General features: G+C 45.1%; 1 protein-coding gene across 2 annotated transcripts; it reads right to left on the bottom strand.

Moving 5' to 3' along the window:
• Nucleotides 1-1,997: 1,997 nt before the first annotated feature.
• Nucleotides 1,998-18,616, bottom strand: LOC146056826 (myeloid-associated differentiation marker homolog). 2 transcript variants are annotated; one of them, XM_083168455.1, is made up of 2 exons: nt 14,312-18,616; nt 1,998-5,009 (listed from the first exon to the last, which is right to left on the bottom strand). In XM_083168455.1, the coding sequence occupies exon 2, from the start codon at nt 4,996-4,998 to the stop codon at nt 4,081-4,083; it is 918 nt and encodes a 305-aa protein (XP_083024581.1). In that variant the 5' UTR covers nt 4,999-5,009; nt 14,312-18,616; the 3' UTR covers nt 1,998-4,080. The 2 variants fall into 2 exon arrangements, with proteins under 2 accessions (XP_083024581.1, XP_083024580.1); XM_083168454.1 differs by lacking the exon at nt 14,312-18,616 and adding an exon at nt 10,342-11,176.
• Between the last annotated feature and the right edge of the window lie 2,413 nt (nt 18,617-21,029).

The following is a 21,029-nucleotide window of genomic DNA, read 5'->3' as shown; positions in this document are numbered from 1 at the left end:
CCTCTGTGCATCTTTCGAAGGACTACACACTAGAGACAGACTGTGTGGATGCTTTGCCGCCCTGTCGTCACCCTGAGGCGGTACGTGAAGAAGCTGGGACCCCCCAAACCCCGGGGAAATCCTGCTTGATGGTCCTATCTGGATCTGCTCATCTACTATGTCATACCCATCTAGGTCCTGATAACGAGGGGATATATCCGAATCTATACTCGAAGCTCCTGATCATTCTTTGCAAGTGGGTGCATAATCCCCTTCTACATGCCACGTATACCTCCTTTCTGGGACTGAAGGACTGGCCGGACTAGATTCACACAATGCATGGAGGCTTAATATGTTTTTTCACCCCTCTTAGTCCTGATTACCTTCGTATCTCTCTTTCTACCATGCCATTTATGTTATTCACCGTTATAGTCTTATGTATACATTTTGCTGATGCCTGTGTTTAATGTCTCCTCCTTGTATCCCTAACACAAAATGCCTATTATATATATCCGTTTAGATTAGGTAACTGGATATAATGTGGTCTGACATATTTCATCGGGAGGCTGAATTTTTTTCTTTTTTTGTTTGATCTGATGCCTTTGGAGTCTGGGGGTTACGCTCCCAAGTTGCTACATTTACTATGATACAATATCCTGTATTAGCAAGGGGGGGGGGGGGTTGGTCAAGTTGGGAGGGGGAAGGGAATAGTTAGATAGATAGCCGGGGGGAGGGGGGGGTACAGTTCAGGGATCCAAGTGCACCCTAGTTGGGGTTGGGTAGTACAGGGAGGGGGGTTATATAGGTGGGTTGCTTTGGGTGTTTGGGGGGGTTGTTATTTTTTATGACATATACTAATAGGATTGGACCGAATCGTTTGGCTGGTATAGCTAGTACTGCTGAATCACTTTCTACTGACAACCAATGCAATGATTGGCAAATTAGCTCCTCCTAGATGAGCCAGTTCTGAGCGAACATGTTTATGTTTTAATTGTATGGGAAACTCAAACTATGCCCGAGTAGGCGCCCTCGGGTATATACATATACATCCTGAGATGTTCTGGAATATTGTGAATGTATAAATAATCCTGGCTCATCCATGTTCTCCTTTTGAACATCAACAATTTGTACAATGTATGTTTAGCTTAGTGATTCTGTCTGATATACATTTCAACTATACCATGTATGTGGGGGGGTTTCGTGTTGTTTGTTATGCAAAACCAAATAAAAAATTATCGAATTTAAATTTTTTTTTATAAAAGTATCATGCAAATAAACATCGTCTAGGTTTATACACCAATGTATTTATTTATCTTTTCTAAAAAGCACAAGTAGAGATACACAAAAATAATACTTCAGGTAAAAAACAATAACAAAAGCATACATTTAAAGGTTTACAATATTATTTAGGAGGCACTGGTGTACAAAAAGCATATACTAACGATACAGTTCGTGCAAAACAAAATTAAACTTTGCATGTGTAGCACAGAGCTAATTTTAGGTTTGGATGAGGACACTATAAAGTGAACAATAGAAAATGTGTATGCCAATACTGGGAAAAGGCTAAATATATAAATATTCATCTGCCAAGTGACCTGGAAAAAAACAATGCAATTGCAACATAGTTGTTTTCCAAAGGAATCAAAGAAAAAGGACACAAAAGAAAGTGTGTGTATGCTATAAAGCACAAATATTACTGAGGTTTGGGCACAGTGCAACTCATACAGAAGGCAGAGGAGCACAAAAAAAGTGTCTAAAAGGCAGATAGAGTTCATTCTAGCACCCGCTATCTTTGAAAACCCGTGCAGTTCCTCTTCCCTGCCTGGGGTGTCGCTGTCTGCTGTAGTGCTTCTAGCACAGTGTGGTCTGTGCACTGATATGCAAACCCGAACTGTGCTAGAAACACCACAGCAGACAGCGACACCCCAGGCAAGGAAGAGGAACTGCATGGGTTTTCAAAGATAGCGGGTGCTAGAATGAACACTACAGTATCTGCCTTTTAGACACTTTTTTGTGCTCCTCTGCCTTCTGTATGAGTTGCACTGTGCCCAAACCTCAGCGGCCAATCAGGAGCCAGTAAAGTCGGCTCCTGATTGGCTAGAATTCATTCTTAGTCCAGACACCGAGGAGGAAACATCGCTGCAGCTCTGACAGACGGGGAGTTTGCTGGAGTCGCCCGGCAGCTTAAAGAAGAAGCCAGAAGATGGAAGAAGAAGTAAGAATGCCTGGACAATGTCGGACCAAGCCAGAAGAACTTCCATGAAGGACCTGGGTGAGTTGAATTTCCTTCCACAGGTCCACCATGGATTTCTTCGGACCCGGACCTGACGCCGACATGAAGATCGACATGAAGAAGAATGGCGACATGGATCCGGAACCAGGACAAGGCACCGGATCAAGACTCTGGGACCTACCTACGGGATCAAGATAGGTAAGTATCAGTGTGTGTGTAATGTATGTATTAAACTTTTATTTTACAGGTGTCAGTGTGTTTTTATTTAACTATTTTTTTTACTGTGGAACTACAAGACCCAGCGGGCCATTTAATGCCCCGCAGGCTGGGACTTGTGGTTCACCAAGTCCCAGCTTGCAGGGGAGGCTTGCTGGGACTCATAGTTCTACAGTTTAAAACAATAGTTTATTCTTCTATTTTTTACACCAGAATCAGCCCGATGCCCACCGCCCAGGGGCATCGGGGACAGCACCAGGCTTCAGCCTGGTCAGGTAAGTCCTGGAGGGGGGGGCCCTTATTGGGGGGGTCCCCACTCCCCCAGGACCCCTGGCCAGGCTGACTGGTCGGTAGGGTTAATGCTTTGGCCGGGGGGACTTGTATAAAAAGTCTCCCCCCGGCTGTGGCATTACCCTGCTGGCCGGTTTGGCCTGGGGCTGGTTCTTAAAATACGGGGGACCCCTAGTCACTTTGTCCCCCATATTTTGGGAACCAGCCCCGGACCTGGAGCCTGGGGCTGGTTGTTAAAAATCGGGGAACCCCTATTTGTCGGGTTCCCTGATTTTTAATTACTGGCCCCGGCTCTTTCAGCCTGGTGCTGGTTACAGCTGTGGGGGGGACCCCACGCCGTTTTTTTTTTAATATTTGAAGCCTGCACGGATCTGACTGATCCATGCAGGCTAAAGCCAAATACGACAGGGAAAGCAAGGTGTATTTTCCTGTCGTATTTGTGTGCCAATTAGCAGCTGTATTATCAATACGACTGCTTAGTACATCAGGAACCACCATTCTTTTGAATGGTGATTTCTGTCGTATTCTATCGATGGTGTAGACATTCGTATTTGTAAATACAAATACGAATGTTCCATCATTAGAAATACGAATTGTTGTATTTTCGGGATTGTAAATCCCGAAAATACAAATGTGTAAAAGATAGGTGTATTTCTGCCTACGAATACACCTATTTTTTACGAATCCATTTTGGTAAATTTCCCCCATAATGTTACAGGAATAAATAAGCATAGAACTTTTAACTGTATGTTCTCTGACTAGTGATTTAGGGGGATATGCAATCCTCCACCGCTATTTCCGATGGGGGAAATAGCGGCGGATACCTAATTAATGTTGTCTTTACTGACAGCATTGAAGAGGCATCATGGCAGAACAAGCTCGACTTTAAAAGCTGTCAGGCTCGTTCTGCCGATAACGGAAGTGGATTGTCCCGATCATGGCCGTATATCGACAATCCTGGCCGTTTACGCGGACACGCCCCCTTTTTCACCAACGTTGAATCCCGCCTGCCGATTTGCTGTCGATCAAAATGCAAACGGACCAGGATCATGACTGTCAGGACGGACCGACAGTCATGATCCTGGATTACATATTCCCTTTAACCTTTTGAGTGGCAACATCTCTGTGAGCGATGTTCAAAATATCCGCCTCGCTCTCATTGTTATATAAAATTCAAATAAAAAATGTTGTGTGAAAAAAAAGATTCTATTTCCTATATAAGGTAAACATTACAGCCCATCATGATAAATAACAATGTTGGCTTGGTCATTTTCATACCTATTTTGAGAAATTCACTTGGCACTCAAAGGGTTAATTCTGTTTTGGTCAAATAGCAAGCAGAACATGGTCGAATGAATAACCTAAGAGATCAGTATACACTTACGAAAATAAACAAGATCTATAATGTAAGCTATGAGATTGGCAGCTGTCAGAACAGCAATGGCTACTAATTTATCCCAATTACATAATCCACTCCGACCTGAATAGCGACTGCATTCATTTGGACGTTGTGTGGTTCCCCTGTACTTTGAGTCAAATTGGAAGATTGGCCAGATGATCAGGGCGGAAGCATAAAACAGGACAGAAAGGAGGACGTAGGCACTGAGAGACTTCTCAAAAGTACAGGGCAACCAACTGGTACATTCCCCGACACATAAAATAATCACCAAAACAGACAGGATAAAACAAATACAGTAAACAGATAAGCACCACTTAAGTGCATCATGTTTGGTGTACAGTGGGGGATCTGAAATGAAGACAAAAATAACACAGGCAATGAAGCTTTCTATAACTTTTAAAAGTCCAGGAACAGTTGCCATGTATCCAGTTACTTCTCCCGGCTGGGCTCTTGTTAAAGACACCTCAATGATATATGCCAGCGTGGTGAGACAGGAAAACACTACAGCCACAATCTGGTAGGTGCGCCTCTCGCTGCCGTAACTTTTGTCTTCCAAGTAGAACAGTGGGTTCAGAACGGTGGCAGAGAGGCACATCAACACAGCAAACATAGCAAAAGTGATGGGGAAGTTTTTCCAAGACACTGGCATCCGGTTTTGCACCCCTGTAAATTCCACCACAAGGATTATTATAGTGACAGCGAAACAGAAGCACCAGGAGAACATGCAAAAGTCTCCGGTTCCACTGCCCCAACCTCCTCTGTGCACAACCAAGCTGAACGTAACGCAGGCAACGATGGCTGCCAGATTGCGCACAATCCCAACTGGAGACTTTAGGGTGTGGGTGTTGCCCACCACGATTTTCGTGCGTTGGACTGGCATGGTTCTTGTACCTTTGGAAAGAAAGAAAAAGGGATGTCAAATATTGTATTAAAAAAGGCCTCAACGAGGCAATGGAATTAAACATAGTATTATAGAACAATTATTGCTTTCCTTGTCTGGTTCTGTATCATTTAATGGATTGTACCATATGACTATGTGTAGGTGTCGAAGATAATAATATGTCCATGAAGGACAACAGCGGGCCTTCTTCAATATAAAGAATCCTTATATAATATCGATAAGACCCCCCCTCTTTTAGTATAAATTAGTTTGGACTCCCCCCCCTTTTTTAATACAATATTAGCCTGGATAAACCACCACAAAAGCTATATGGTGATAAACTATAAAAAGAGTCTCTCCATAATGTACTGCTATATATATATATATATATATAAAAATTATACCGTATAAATTATGTCTTCATACATCCACCAATTAACGTTATTTTGTAAATAATAAAATACCATTTAGGTTATATGTTGGATATATATGTGTATATATTTTTATATATTTTTTTTTATTTTTCTATTATTATTATTTGTGCATCTCTTTCCATATATAATAAGATGATATGTGAAGTCCTATATATTTACCCTCTCTACCATATCAAATATTATTACCTTTTTTTATATATATTGTACGGGATGCAGTTAAGATCCCGGCGGTCGGGATCCCGGCGTTCAGAATCCCGACGCCGGAATCCCGACCGCCGAAATGCCGACTCTTTCTCCCTCCTGGGGTGTCCACGACACCCCTGGAGGGAGAATAAAATAGCGTGCCGAGCGTAGCGAGGCACCGGGCCCGCTGCGTGGCGAGCGCAGCGAGCCCGCAAGGGGGGGCGATCCACGTCCCCCCCTTGTCGGCATTTCGTCTGTCGGGATTCCGGCGTCGGGATTCTGAACGCCGGGATCCCGACCGCCGGGATTCAATACTGAATCCTATTGTACTTATTTTCATCCCCATGACCTTGCTGTGTATATATGCAAAATTGCTTACTAATAATGCTCCCCAGAAAAATAATGACTTTTTTTTCGCTATGGGCAGGGGTTAATAGTAGAAAACGATATCCGAGTGTAACATTCATGTGTTAAAATAAAGTTGCTTTTGTTCAAATAAAGGGGCAGTTCTAATACTGCACCCATCCATGATAAAAAAATTCCATCTCTATGGCGACTGGCTCCGCTCCCCCGGAAGTGACGCATAACATACCACCTAAAGATGCGATGACGCGGGTATACAGCGTCACCGCATCTAGACAAATTAGGGCTTGTCAAGCCCGGACCACGTGTTAGTACACGTGTCATATGGCCGAATTCCGGCCAATACAACCACTGAGCTTCCGGCGGAAGCGGGAAGTCATTCTCGGCAGGTGGAACGCATATGCGTTCCACCCATATATCGCTATGAATCCAAGCTTACGAATATCGTTTTCTTAGAAAATAACACAGAGGCAGCTAACTGAGGACTCGTTTTCCAACCTAGACTGTCAATCTTAGTACCAAATGTCCTACCCTCTGTCCATAACTGTGTTACTTGCGGGGAACAAAGTGACCTTTTGACCCGGAAGTGATAATTATTAACACAATATATTTTCATGATTTAACAGATACCCACTGGGAATATTAAATGTTTTATGGTATTATACCTACTATATCAGTATGTTTGTCTCCTACTTTATGATTAAACATTGAAATTATGATTGTAATGTATTATTACTCTGATTGAATGTCAATTGGCTACTCATTAGTATGGGTATATATACCCCTAGCCACCACACTAGAAGCCACCTTTGAAAAAGCCACAAGCTAGTGGCGAAACGCGTCAGGTGCAGCCTCTCACTCCTACAGATTGGACCCATATTACCATCCAGTCCATCGTCTGCCTACTTTTGGGAATTTCAACTCTGATCCACCCTCCAAGACCTCTACAGGACACTGAACTCCAGGTGAGCCCCGCCATCCATAGCCACCTGTATGAGACAGTGGTCCCTCATCAAATACCTCAAGTGGGACTGATAACTCTCCACCACAATAGTGACCAGTGGCAACCAGCAGCTTTTTCCTCCAGGTGAGCCAACACCATCATAGCCACCTGTTAGAGGTTCTGCCATCCCCCCTTTATCAAACCTAGTCCAGGTTGGAGAATTCCTGCCCACCCTCCTTCAGTGCTTACAACATTCACTGCAATTTCATATATGGGAGGTACCCAAATGGGGTATTGAATACCAATTTATCTGAAAGCCAATAGAGGTCCTTTAAGGGATAAAATACGGACATTTCTCCATTGATTCCTCCAGCGGCTACTACCATCTATCCGTGAACATAGAGAGGACCGGTGAATTGTCCCCCAAAATCTTTTCCCCATTCATCTTCCCAATCGGCAGATATACCATTGGTAAAGTGCACTTTCCAATCTGGACTGATACTCAATAGGGCATTGGCCCTTACGGATCCATATCCAATCAAAGAGTGAGACCTTCTTTTTAACATTTTTATTGTGCGATATTGTCATGTGCAAATGTATGTAATGTTTTTATTTATCTTTGTGATATAAATTGTTTTTTCACCATAAAGTTGTTCAATCTATTTATTGTGACACCAGCGCTGCTTCTCTGAAACTTCATTTCTACCAATGTAGGTGAAAATGATAATTTTATAGAAAATAAGTACCTCACAGTGGCTGGAACATCTCATACTGTTTTTGGCTTTCATCCCCCAACCATTACGCCGTGGCGAGAACATTTTCTGCGTCGGTATCGGCTTTCACTCCCAGAAGCATCCCGTCGCGTCCAGAACATCTCATGCGTCGGTTCCAGCTTTCAATTCCAAAAACACCTCGCCGCGGCCAGAACATCTCATCCGTCGGTTCCAGCTTTACCCCCAAGCACCTTGCCAAGGCGCTGACATTTCATTCACAGGTTCCAGCTTTCACCCTCCAGGCAAATAACTACATACTGTATGGACAAGTTATTCGCCGGATCCAGTTTTCACATCCCAATCAAGTGTGATAGGGTACAATGGTGTGAAAGTGATATATGGGGCCTATATATTATCACTTCATTTTTGCCAATGTAGGTGAAAATGATAATTTTCACTTACTTTTGTAGAAAATAAGTACGTCACAGCGGCCGGAACATCTCATGCTCCGTTTTTGGCTTTCACCCCATAACCATTACGCCGTGGCCGGAACATTTTCTGCGTCGGTTCCGGGTTTCACTCCAAAAAGCATCCCGTCGCGTCCAGAACATCTCATGCGTCGGTTCTGGCTTTCACTCCTAAAAGCGCCTCGTCGTGGCCAGAACATCTCATCCGTCGGTTCCGGCTTAACCCCCCAAGCACCTTGCCAAGTCGGGAACATTTCATTCACAGGTTCCAGCTTTTACCCTCCAGGCACATAGCCGTGTATGGAACAAATTATTCCCAGGTTCCGATTTTCACACCCCAATCGAATGTGAAAGGGTACAGCGGTGTGAAAATAATATATGGGGCCTATAAATGATCACATTTTTTTTTTACCAAAGAAGGTGGAAATAACAATTTTCACCTACTTTTGTAGAAAATAAGTACCTCACAGCAGCCGGTACATCTCATGCGCAGGTTTCGGCTTTCACCGCCAAACCACCATGCCGCTACTGGAACATTCCTTTCACCGGTTCCAGGTTTCAGCCACAAAAGCACCTTGCCGAGGCAGTACCATTTCATTCACAGGTTCCAGCTTTCACCCTCCAGGCACATAGCTGCATATGGACAAGTTATTTGCCGGATCCAGTTTTCACATCCCAATCAAGTGTGATAGGGTACAGTGGTATGAAAGTGGTTTATGGGGACTATATATTATCACTTCATTTCTACCAAAGTAGGTGAAATTGATCATTTTCACTTACTTTTGTAGAAAATAAGTACGTCACAGCGGCCGAAACATCTCATGCTCTGTTTTTGGCTTTCACCCCCCAACCATCACGCCGCAGCCGGAACATTTTCTGCGTCGGTTCCAGCTTTCATTCCCAAAAGCACCTCGTCGCAGGCCAGAACATCTCATGCGTCGGTTCCGGCTTTCACTCCCAAAAGCATACCGTCGCGGCCAGAACATCTCATGCGTCGGTTCCAGCTTTCACTTCCAAAAGCACCTTGTCACGGCCAGAACATCTCATCCGTCGGTTCCGGCTTCAACCCCCAAGCACCTTGCTAAGTCAGGAACATTTCATCACAGGTTCCAGATTTTACCCTCCAGGCACATAGCTGCGTACAAGTTATTCCCAGATTCCGGTTTTCACACCCCAATCGAATGTGAAAGGGTACAGCGGTGTGAAAGTGGTATATGGGGTCTAAAAATTATCACTTTTTTTTACCAAAGGAGGTGAAAATAACAATTTTCACCTACTTTTGTAGAAAATAAGTACCTTGCAGCAGTCGGTACATCTCATGCGCCGGTTCCGGCTTTCACTGCCCAACCATCACGCCGGAACATTTCTTGTGCCGGTTCCAGGTTTCACCCACAAAAGCACCTTGCCAAGGCGGTGACATTTCATTCACAGGTTCCAGCTTTCACCCTCCAGGCACATAGCTGCATATGGACAAGTTATTTGCCGGATCCAGTTTTCACATCCCAATCAAGTGTGATAGGGTACAGTGGTGTGAAAGTGGTTTATGGGGACTATATATTATCACTTCATTTCTACCAAAGTAGGTGAAATTGATCATTTTCACTTACTTTTGTAGAAAATAAGTACGTCACAGCGGCCGAAACATCTCATGCTCTGTTTTTGGCTTTCACCCCCCAACCATCACGCCGCAGCCGGAACATTTTCTGCGTCGGTTCCAGCTTTCATTCCCAAAAGCATCTCGTCGCAGGCCAGAACATCTCATGTGTCGGTTCTGGCTTTCACTCCCAAAAGCACCTCGTCGTGGCCAGAACATCTCATCCGTCGGTTCCGGCTTTACCCCCCAAGCACCTTGCCAAGGTGGGAACATTTCATTCACAGGTTCCAGCTTTTACCCTCCAGGCACATAGCCGCGTACATAACAAGCTATTCGCCGGTTCAGGTTTTCACACCCCAATCAAATGTGAAAGGGTACAGCGGTGTGAAAGTGGTATATGGGGCCTATAAATTATCACTTTTTTTTTTTTACCAAAGTAGGTGAAAATTATTATTTTCACCTACTTCAGTAGAAAAAAGTATTACTGACATTCAATAAAAAAGCAATGCAGACAATATCACTGCTATCTCCCGCACTGATATCAGCCCTGATTTGGCTCGCTGTCTGCATAAAATAATATAAGGACCTCAATTCATCAAACTTTAAACATAATTTAAGGAAGACCATACATATTTGATAAATATACATGTATGCCAGGAAGAAATTATGTCACAGTAGTCCAGAGACGTAGCTGGGTAAGTAGTTGACATCACAATTCATTCGTGGAGAAGGTCTACCTGAAAAAAAGAAGGAGGCGCGATAATATGTTCATGACATACATGCATATTTATTAATAATGTGTCTTACATCGTAACACACATAAATGCAGTACTATACAGACAACACAAGTCATCCTTATCAGTTCCTGCCCCAGTGATTGCAAATACATGCTACAGCACATATTAGACCCTTAACTGTGGACCCGTTACTCAGTTTTACAAACTGAGCAGGTCCCCAGGTATGTGCTCTGCAGCAGCCAGTCTTGAGGAGCTGTCAGGGACTATCACCCCCCAAAGCACCTCACAGTGCCTGGAACATCTCATGCGCCAGTTTAGGCTTTCACCCGCCGTCAAGCCCATCGCAAAAGCATGACAATCTCATGCTCCGGATCTGGCACCTCTCCAAAGCACCTCAACGCGTCCGGAACATTTCATGCGCCGCTTCCGGCTTTCACCCCCAAACACCACGCCGCGGCCAGAACATTTATTGCGCCGGTTCCAACTTTCACCCCCAAAAGCACCTCGTCGCAGCCAGAATATCTCATACGTCGGTTCAGGCTTCAACCCCTCCCAAGCACCTTGCCAAGGTGGGAACATTTCATTCACAGGTTCCAGCTTTTACCCTCCAGGCACATAGCTGCATATGGACAAGTTATTCGCCAGATCCAGTTTTCACACCCCAATCAAGTGTTATAACATTTCCTGCACCGGTTCCGGCTTTCACTCCCAAAAGCACCTCGTCGTGTGCCAGAACATCTCATGCGTTGGTTCCGGCTTTCACTCCCAAAAGCATACCGTCGCGGCCAGAACATCTCATGCGTCGGTTCCAGCTTTCACTTCCAAAAGCATCTCGTCACGGCCAGAACATCTCATCCGTCGGTTCCGGCTTCAACCCCCAAGCACCTTGCTAAGTCAGGAACATTTCATCACAGGTTCCAGATTTTACCCTCCAGGCACATAGCTGCGTACAAGTTATTCCCAGATTCCGGTTTTCACACCCCAATCGAATGTGAAAGGGTACAGCGGTGTGAAAGTGGTATATGGGGTCTAAAAATTATCACTTTTCTTTTACCAAAGCAGGTGAAAATAACAATTTTCACCTACTTTTGTAGAAAATAAGTACCTTGCAGCAGTCGGTACATCTCATGCGCCGGTTCTGGCTTTCACTGCCCAACCATCACGCCGGAACATTTCTTGTGCCGGTTCCAGGTTTCACCCACAAAAGCACCTTGCCAAGGCGGTGACATTTCATTCACAGGTTCCAGCTTTCACCCTCCAGGCACATAGCTGCATATGGACAAGTTATTCGCCGGATCCAGTTTTCACATCCCAATCAAGTGTGATAGGGTACAGTGGTGTGAAAGTGGTTTATGGGTACTATATATTATCACTTCATTTCTACCAAAGTAGGTGAAATTTATCATTTTCACTTACTTTTGTAGAAAATAAGTACCACACAGCGGCCGAAACATCTCATGCTCCGTTTTTGGCTTTCACCCCCCAACCATCACGCCGCAGCCGGAACATTTTCTGCGTCGGTTCCAGCTTTCATTCCCAAAAGCATCTCGTCGCAGGCCAGAACATCTTATGCGTCGGTTCCGGCTTTCACTCCCAAAAGCATCCCGTCGCGTCCAGAACATCTCATGCGTCGGTTCTGGCTTTCACTCCCAAAAGCATCCCGTCGCGGCCAGAACATCTCATGCGTTGGTTCCAGCTTTCACTTCCAAAAGCACCTCGTCACGGCCAGAACATCTCATCCGTCGGTTCCGGCTTCAACCCCCAAGCACCTTGCTAAGTCAGGAACATTTCATCACAGGTCCCAGATTTTACCCTCCAGGCACATAGCTGCGTACAAGTTATTCCCAGATTCCGGTTTTTACACCCCAATGGAATGTGAAAGGGTACAGCGGTGTGAAAGTGGTATATGGGGTCTAAAAATTATCACTTTTTTTTACCAAAGGAGGTGAAAATAACAATTTTCACCTACTTTTGTAGAAAATAAGTACCTTGCAGCAGTCGGTACATCTCATGCGCCGGTTCCGGCTTTCACTGCCCAACCATCACGCCGGAACATTTCTTGTGCCGGTTCCAGGTTTCACCCACAAAAGCACCTTGCCAAGGCGGTGACATTTCATTCACAGGTTCCAGCTTTCACCCTCCAGGCACATAGCTGCATATGGACAAGTTATTTGCCGGATCCAGTTTTCACATCCCAATCAAGGCCCTTATTCTGATCGGTGCGGATATTCCCGAATTCTTAAGGTGCGGTCCGCACGCCACGGTGTGCTGCCGCGTGCGGCCATCGTCCGTAGAAACGCCCACGTGTCCTCCGCATTCGGACGGACTCACTCTTTAAGAACAGGGCGTGTTTACGGACGATATACAAACCATACGTGTGCGGGGGAAACACTCCGATTCTGCACGGTATTACAGAGTATGCACGGGAATCCCGCATCCAAACGGGTGGCAAGCGGTGCTTCCGCACGGAAGCGGTGTATTTACGCCAAACTAAACAAACAAACTACCAACTATTATGTCTATTCTGCAATACATCACATGACCCACTTATTCAATTACCTATCCTCATACAAAAATGCTTATTTGGAATTGGAATCAATTAGATGCCAATATATCCTTACAACCATGCCTAACACATGCATTGCACACATTAACCCTTACAGCAATTGAAGTGCAATGGTTTCAATTAAAGCACTGACAAGCGTCCTATTAGTTAGTAATGAGTAAAGGAGTCGATTGTATTGGGTTCAGGTGTTAATGCTTGTAGTCATTAGGCGGCCCGTTCGCCTACCGCAGGAACGAGTGGTGTCCGCTAAGCAATACTAGCCTTTTGGACACCGCACATTTCTTCCCTTTTTGTTCGCGTGCATTCGGAGTGGTATCCGAATGCACGCCCCCCAACATAAGTGTACTCCCCCGTGTCCGCCCATGTTTCCTCCCAGTTTTGCCCACTTTGAAACTACGCCCATGTGTGATTCCGCATGACGCCCATAATACGCCCATATTTGCCGACTGATTGCGGTGAACAGTTTTGTACGGGATTTGCCCGAACAGGTACGGAGTCAAGGCGTGGCACATGCGCGTTGCGTTCTCCACGCATGCGCAGACGCCGTAAAGACGCGATCCGAAAGTATTCGGAAAAGTACGCGTCAATCAGAATAAGGGCCCAAGTGTGATAGGGTACAGTGGTGTGAAAGTGGTTTATGGGGACTATATATTATCACTTCATTTCTACCAAAGTAGGTGAAATTGATCATTTTCACTTACTTTTGTAGAAAATAAGTACCTCACAGCGGCCGAAACATCTCATGCTCCGTTTTTGGCTTTCACCCCCCAACCATCACGCCGCAGCCGGAACATTTTCTGCGTCGGTTCCAGCTTTCATTCCCAAAAGCATCTCGTCGCAGGCCAGAACATCTCATCCGTCGGTTCCGGCTTTACCCCCCAAGCACCTTGCCAAGGTGGGAACATTTCATTCACAGGTTCCAGCTTTTACCCTCCAGGCACATAGCCGCGTACATAACAAGCTATTCGCCGGTTCCGGTTTTCACACCCCAATCAAATGTGAAAGGGTACAGCGGTGTGAAAGTGGTATATGGGGCCTATAAATGATCACTTTTTTTTTTTTACCAAAGTAGGTGAAAATTATTATTTTCACCTACTTTAGTAGAAAAAAGTATTACTGACATTCAATAAAAAAGCAATGCAGACAATATCACTGCTATTTCCCGCACTGATATCAGCCCTGATTTGGCTCGCTGTCTGCATAAAATAATATAAGGACCTCAATTCATCAAACTTTAAACATAATTTAAGGAAGACCATACATATTTGATAAATATACATGTATGCCAGGAAGATATTATCGCGCCTGCTTACCTGTTGTGGGTAGCTGCTCCTGCAATTTGACGTTTGGAATATGCTGTAGTAAAAATTATGTCACAGTAGTCCAGAGACGTAGCTGGGTAAGTAGTTGACATCACAATTCATTCGTGGAGAAGGTCTACCTGAAAAAAAGAAGAAGGAGGCGCGATAATATGTTCATGACATACATGCATATTTATTAATAATGTGTCTTACATCGTAACACACATAAATGCAGTACTATACAGACAACACAAGTCATCCTTATCAGTTCCTGCCCCAGTGATTGCAAATACATGCTACAGCACATATTAGACCCTTAACTGTGGACCCGTTACTCAGTTTTACAAACTGAGCAGGTCCCCGGGTATGTGCTCTGCAGCAGCCAGTCTTGAGGAGTTGTCAGGGACTATCACCCCCCAAAGCACCTCACAGTGCCTGGAACATCTCATGCGCCAGTTTAGGCTTTCACCCGCCTTCAAGCCCATTGCAAAAGCATGACAATCTCATGCTCCGGATCTGGCACCTCTCCAAAGCACCTCAACGCGTCCGGAACATTTCATGCGCCGCTTCAGGCTTTCACCCCCAAACACCACGCCGCGGCCAGAACATTTATTGCGCCGGTTCCAACTTTCACCCCCAAAAGCACCTCGTCGCAGCCAGAATATCTCATACGTCGGTTCAGGCTTCAACCCCTCCCAAGCACCTTGCCAAGGTGGGAACATTTCATTCACAGGTTCCAGCTTTTACCCTCCAGGCACATAGCTGCATATGGACAAGTTATTCGCCAGATCCAGTTTTCACACCCCAATCAAGTGTTATAACATTTCCTGCACCGGTTCCGGCTTTCACTCCCAAAAGCACCTCGTCGCAGGCCAGAACATCTCATGCGTCGGTTTCCGGCTTTCACACCGTAATCTAATGTGAAAGGGTACAGCGGTGTGAAAGTGGTATATGAGGCCTATAAATGATCAAATTTTTTTTACCAAAGTAGGTGGAAATAACAATTTTCACCTACTTTTGTAGAAAATAAGTAACTCACACGCCGCGACCGGAACATTCCGTGCGTCGGTTCCGGCTTTCACTCCCAAAAGCACCTCGTCGCGTGCCAAAACATCTCATGCGTCGGTTCCGGCTTTCACTCCCAAAAGCATACCGTCGCGGCCAGAACATCTCATGCGTCGGTTCCAGCTTTCACTTCCAAAAGCACCTCGTCACGGCCAGAACATCTCATCCGTCGGTTCAGGCTTCAACCCCCAAGCACCTTGCTAAGTCAGGAACATTTCATCACAGGTTCCAGATTTTACCCTCCAGGCACATAGCTGCGTACAAGTTATTCCCAGATTCCGGTTTTCACACCCCAATCGAATGTGAAAGGGTACAGCGGTGTGAAAGTGGTATATGGGGTCTAAAAATTATCACTTTTCTTTTAGCAAAGCAGGTGAAAATAACAATTTTCACCTACTTTTGTAGAAAATAAGTACCTTGCAGCAGTCGGTACATCTCATGCGCCGGTTCTGGCTTTCACTGCCCAACCATCACGCCGTTCCAGGTTTCACCCACAAAAGCACCTTGCCAAGGCGGTGACATTTCATTCACAGGTTCCAGCTTTCACCCTCCAGGCACATAGCTGCATATGGACAAGTTATTCGCCGGATCCAGTTTCCACATCCCAATCAAGTGTGATAGGGTACAATGGTGTGAAAGTGATGTATGGGGCCTATATATTATCACTTCATTTCTACCAATGTAGGTGAAAATGATAATTTTCACTTACTTTTATAGAAAATAAGTACCTCACAGTGGCTGGAACATCTCATACTGTTTTTGGCTTTCATCCCCCAACCATTACGCCGTGACCAGAACATTTTCTGCGTCGGTTCCGGCTTTCACTCCCAGAAGCATCCCGTCGCGTCCAGAACATCTCATGCGTCGGTTCCAGCTTTCAGTTCCAAAAACACCTCGCCGCGGCCAGAACATCTAATCCGTCGGGTTCCGGCTTTACCCCCAAGCACCTTGCCAAGGCGGTGACATTTCATTCACAGGTTCCAGCTTTCACCCTCCAGGCACATAGCTGCATACTGTATGGACAAGTTATTCGCCGGATCCAGTTTCCACATCCCAATCAAGTGTGATAGGGTACAATGGTGTGAAAGTGATATATGGGGCCTATATATTATCACTTCATTTCTGCCAATGTAGGTGAAAATGATAATTTTCACTTACTTTTGTAGAAAATAAGAACGTCACAGCGGACGGAACATCTCATGCTCCGTTTTTGGCTTTCACCCCTCAACCATTACGCCGTGGCCGGAACATTTTCTGCGTCGGTTCCGGCTTTCACTCCCAAAAGCATCCCGTCGCGTCCAGAACATCTCATGCGTCGGTTCTGGCTTTCACTCCTAAAAGCACCTCGTCGTGGCCAGAACATCTCATCCGTCGATTCTGGCTTAACCCCCCAAGCACCTTGCCAAGTCGGTAACATTTCATTCACAGGTTCCAGATTTTACCCTCCAGGCACATAGCCGTGTACGGAACAAATTATTCCCAGGTTCCGATTTTCACACCCCAATCGAATGTGAAAGGGTACAGCGGTGTGAAAGTAATATATGGGGCCTATAAATGATCACATTTTTTTTACCAAAGAAGGTGGAAATAACAATTTTCACCTACTTTTGTAGAAAATAAGTACCTCACAGCAGCCGGTACATGTCATGCGCCGGTTTCGGCTTTCACCGCCAAACCACCACGCCGCTACTGGAACATTCCTTTCACCGGTTCCAGGTTTCACCCACAAAAGCACCTTGCCAAGGCAGTACCATTTCATTCACAGGTTCCAGCTTTCACCCTCCAGGCACATAGCTGCATATGGACAAGTTATTTGCCGGATCCAGTTTTCACATCCCAATCAAATGTGATAGGGTACAGTGGTGTGAAAGTGGTTTATGGGGACTATATATTATCACTTCATTTCTACCAAAGTAGGTGAAATTTATCATTTTCACTTACTTTTGTAGAAAATAAGTACCACACAGCGGCCGAAACATCTCATGCTCCGTTTTTGGCTTTCACCCCCCAACCATCACGCCGCAGCCGGAACATTTTCTGCGTCGGTTCCAGCTTTCATTCCCAAAAGCATCTCGTCGCAGGCCAGAACATCTTATGCGTCGGTTCCGGCTTTCACTCCCAAAAGCATCCCGTTGCGTCCAGAACATCTCATGCGTCGGTTCTGGCTTTCACTCCCAAAAGCATCCCGTCGCGGCCAGAACATCTCATGCGTTGGTTCCAGCTTTCACTTCCAAAAGCACCTCGTCACGGCCAGAACATCTCATCCGTCGGTTCCGGCTTCAACCCCCAAGCACCTTGCTAAGTCAGGAACATTTTATCACAGGTTCCAGATTTTACCCTCCAGGCACATAGCTGCGTACAAGTTATTCCCAGATTCCGGTTTTCACACCCCAATCGAATGTGAAAGGGTACAGCGGTGTGAAAGTGGTATATGGGGTCTAAAAATTATCACTTTTTTTTACCAAAGGAGGTGAAAATAACAATTTTCACCTACTTTTGTAGAAAATAAGTACCTTGCAGCAGTCGGTACATCTCATGCGCCGGTTCCGGCTTTCACTGCCCAACCGTCACGCCGGAACATTTCTTGTGCCGGTTCCAGGTTTCACCCACAAAAGCACCTTGCCAAGGCGGTGACATTTCATTCACAGGTTCCAGCTTTCACCCTCCAGGCACATAGCTGCATATGGACAAGTTATTTGCCGGATCCAGTTTTCACATCCCAATCAAGTGTGATAGGGTACAGTGGTGTGAAAGTGGTTTATGGGGACTATATATTATCACTTCATTTCTACCAAAGTAGGTGAAATTGATCATTTTCACTTACTTTTGTAGAAAATAAGTACGTCACAGCGGCCGAAACATCTCATGCTCCGTTTTTGGCTTTCACCCCCCAACCATCACGCCGCAGCCGGAACATTTTCTGCGTCGGTTCCAGCTTTCATTCCCAAAAGCATCTCGTCGCAGGCCAGAACATCTCATGCGTCAGTTCTGGCTTTCACTCCCAAAAGCACCTCGTCGTGGCCAGAACATCTCATCCGTCGGTTCCGGCTTTACCCCCCAAGCACCTTGCCAAGGTGGGAACATTTCATTCACAGGTTCCAGCTTTTACCCTCCAGGCACATAGCCGCGTACATAACAAGCTATTCGCCGGTTCCGGTTTTCACACCCCAATCAAATGTGAAAGGGTACAGCGGTGTGAAAGTGGTATATGGGGCCTATAAATTATCACTTTTTTTTTTTACCAAAGTAGGTGAAAATTATTATTTTCACCTACTTTAGTAGAAAAAAGGGTACTTATGAGTTATCCGGGCGCCCGATTTCTAAATCGGGTCGGGCACATCGCATCGCATGCGACCATCGGATGCGATGCGATGCGATGACCCGATTTTTCCATAGGAATCAATGTTAAAATGGACAGAGTCCATTTTAACATGGAATTCAATGGGAAAAAGGGGTCCTTTTCATACCCCTACTATCCAAGTGGGCATGGAGTTGGATATAAACCTGTGGCGAGCGTAGCGAGCCACCGAGCCCGAAGCGTGGCGAGCGTAGCGAGCCCCGCGAGGGGACACAGAATACCGTCCCCTCGCGGGGCTCGCTTCGCTCGCCACGCTTCGGGCTCGGTGGCTCGCTACGCTCGCCACAGGTTTATATCCAACTCCATGCCCACTTGGATAGTAGGGGTATGAAGAGGACCCCTTTTTCCCATTGAATTCCATGTTAAAATGGACTCTGTCCATTTTAACATTGATTCCTATGGAAAAATCGGGTCATCGCATCCGATGGTCGCATGCGATGCGATGCGATATCGTATCGCATCGCATCTGATTGTATGCCTTAACTTAAGGCATACAATCAAAAAATCGGGCGCCCAGATAACTCATAAGTACCGAAAAAAGTATTACTGACATTCAATAAAAAAGCAATGCAGACAATATCACTGCTATCTCCCGCACTGATATCAGCCCTGATTTGGCTCGCTGTCTGCATAAAATAATATAAGGACCTCAATTCATCAAACTTTAAACATAATTTAAGGAAGACCATACATATTTGATAAATATACATGTATGCCAGGAAGATATTATCGCGCCTGCTTACCTGTTGTGGGTAGCTGCTCCTGCAATTTGACGTTTGGAATATGCTGTAGTAAAAATGATGTCACAGTAGTCCAGAGACGTAGCTGGGTAAGTAGTTGACATCACAATTCATTCGTGGAGAAGGTCTACATGAAAAAAAGAAGGAGGCGCGATAATATGTTCATGACATACATGCATATTTATTAATAATGTGTCTCACATCGTAACACACATAAATGCAGTACTATACAGACAACACAAGTCATCCTTATCAGTTCCTGCCCCAGTGATTGCAAATACATGCTACAGCACATATTAGACCCTTAACTGTGGACCCGTTACTCAGTTTTACAAACTGAGCAGGTCCCCGGGTATGTGCTCTGCAGCAGCCAGTCTTGAGGAGCTGTCAGGGACTATCACCCCCCAAAGCACCTCACAGTGGCCCTTATTCTGATCGGTGCGGATATTCCCGCATTCTTACGGTGCGGCCCGCACGCCACGGTGTTCTGCCGCGTGCGGCCATCGTCCGTAGAAACGCCCACGTGTCCTCCGCATTCGGACGGACTCACTCTTTAAGAACAGGGCGTGTTTACGGACGACATACAAACCATGCGTGTGCGGGGGAAAACACTCCGATTCTGCACGGTATTACAGAGTATTACAGAGTTTGCTCGGGAATACCGCATCCGAACGGGAGCCAAGCGGTGCTACCGCCCGTAAGCGGAGTATTTACGCCAAACAACCCACTATTATGTATATTCTGCAATACATCACATGACCCACTTATTCAATTACCTATCCTCATAAAAAAATGCTTATTTGGAATTGGAATCAATTAGATGCCAATATATCCTTACAAGCATGCCTAACACATGCATTGCACACATTAACCCTTACAGCAATTGAAGTGCAATGGTTTGTATTAGACCCTGTGTTAAATATTGTAAACAATCTACACATATACTGTTTAATGTGCAAAGAAAACCAACAACTTTGAACTTGCATAAATTATTTATTACGAAGAACAATTAACAATTAAATCTCAAAAAAAAAAAAAAAAAAAACATTAAATAAGTAAATCGCGCAGGTCCTGCAGATCCGCCAGTAGTAATCTTAAATGGTGTTCTGCACGCAGGAGGGCCCCACGAACCCCCTCATCTGCCGGTGTTGTGTCATCTGTGGGCATGTCAAAGGGGCAAAAATTAGTCATGATATTCATGCATACATTTCACATACTGCTACATAAATTGCAGAAATGCTAGGTGACATGTGTATATATATATATATATATATATATATATATATATATATATATATGTAGAGAGATAGAGACACACATAGATAAATAGATATGACACACACATATATACATACATGCAAACTTATTTACTATATACTGTGTTTTTTTCCCTCTACCCTTTACTCTGCAGAAGACATAACAGTCATAGTGTTTCTTCTCATTTACAACCCACCCATGACTAACCAATTACAAGCATGTCATGGCCTCCGTCAATAAGAACTTGTCACAATCTCCTCAGTCTAAGTTCAGTGATGGTTCGTGGCATGGGAGTTATGCAAATGTCAGG

Source organism: Crinia signifera, unplaced genomic scaffold, assembly GCF_055691185.1.
Source record: "Crinia signifera unplaced genomic scaffold, ASM5569118v1 HAP2_SCAFFOLD_93, whole genome shotgun sequence".
NCBI classification, from domain to species: Eukaryota; Metazoa; Chordata; class Amphibia; order Anura; family Myobatrachidae; genus Crinia; species Crinia signifera.
The sequence above is the reverse complement of the archived record's forward strand: the minus strand, read 5'-3'. Positions and strand labels throughout refer to the sequence as shown.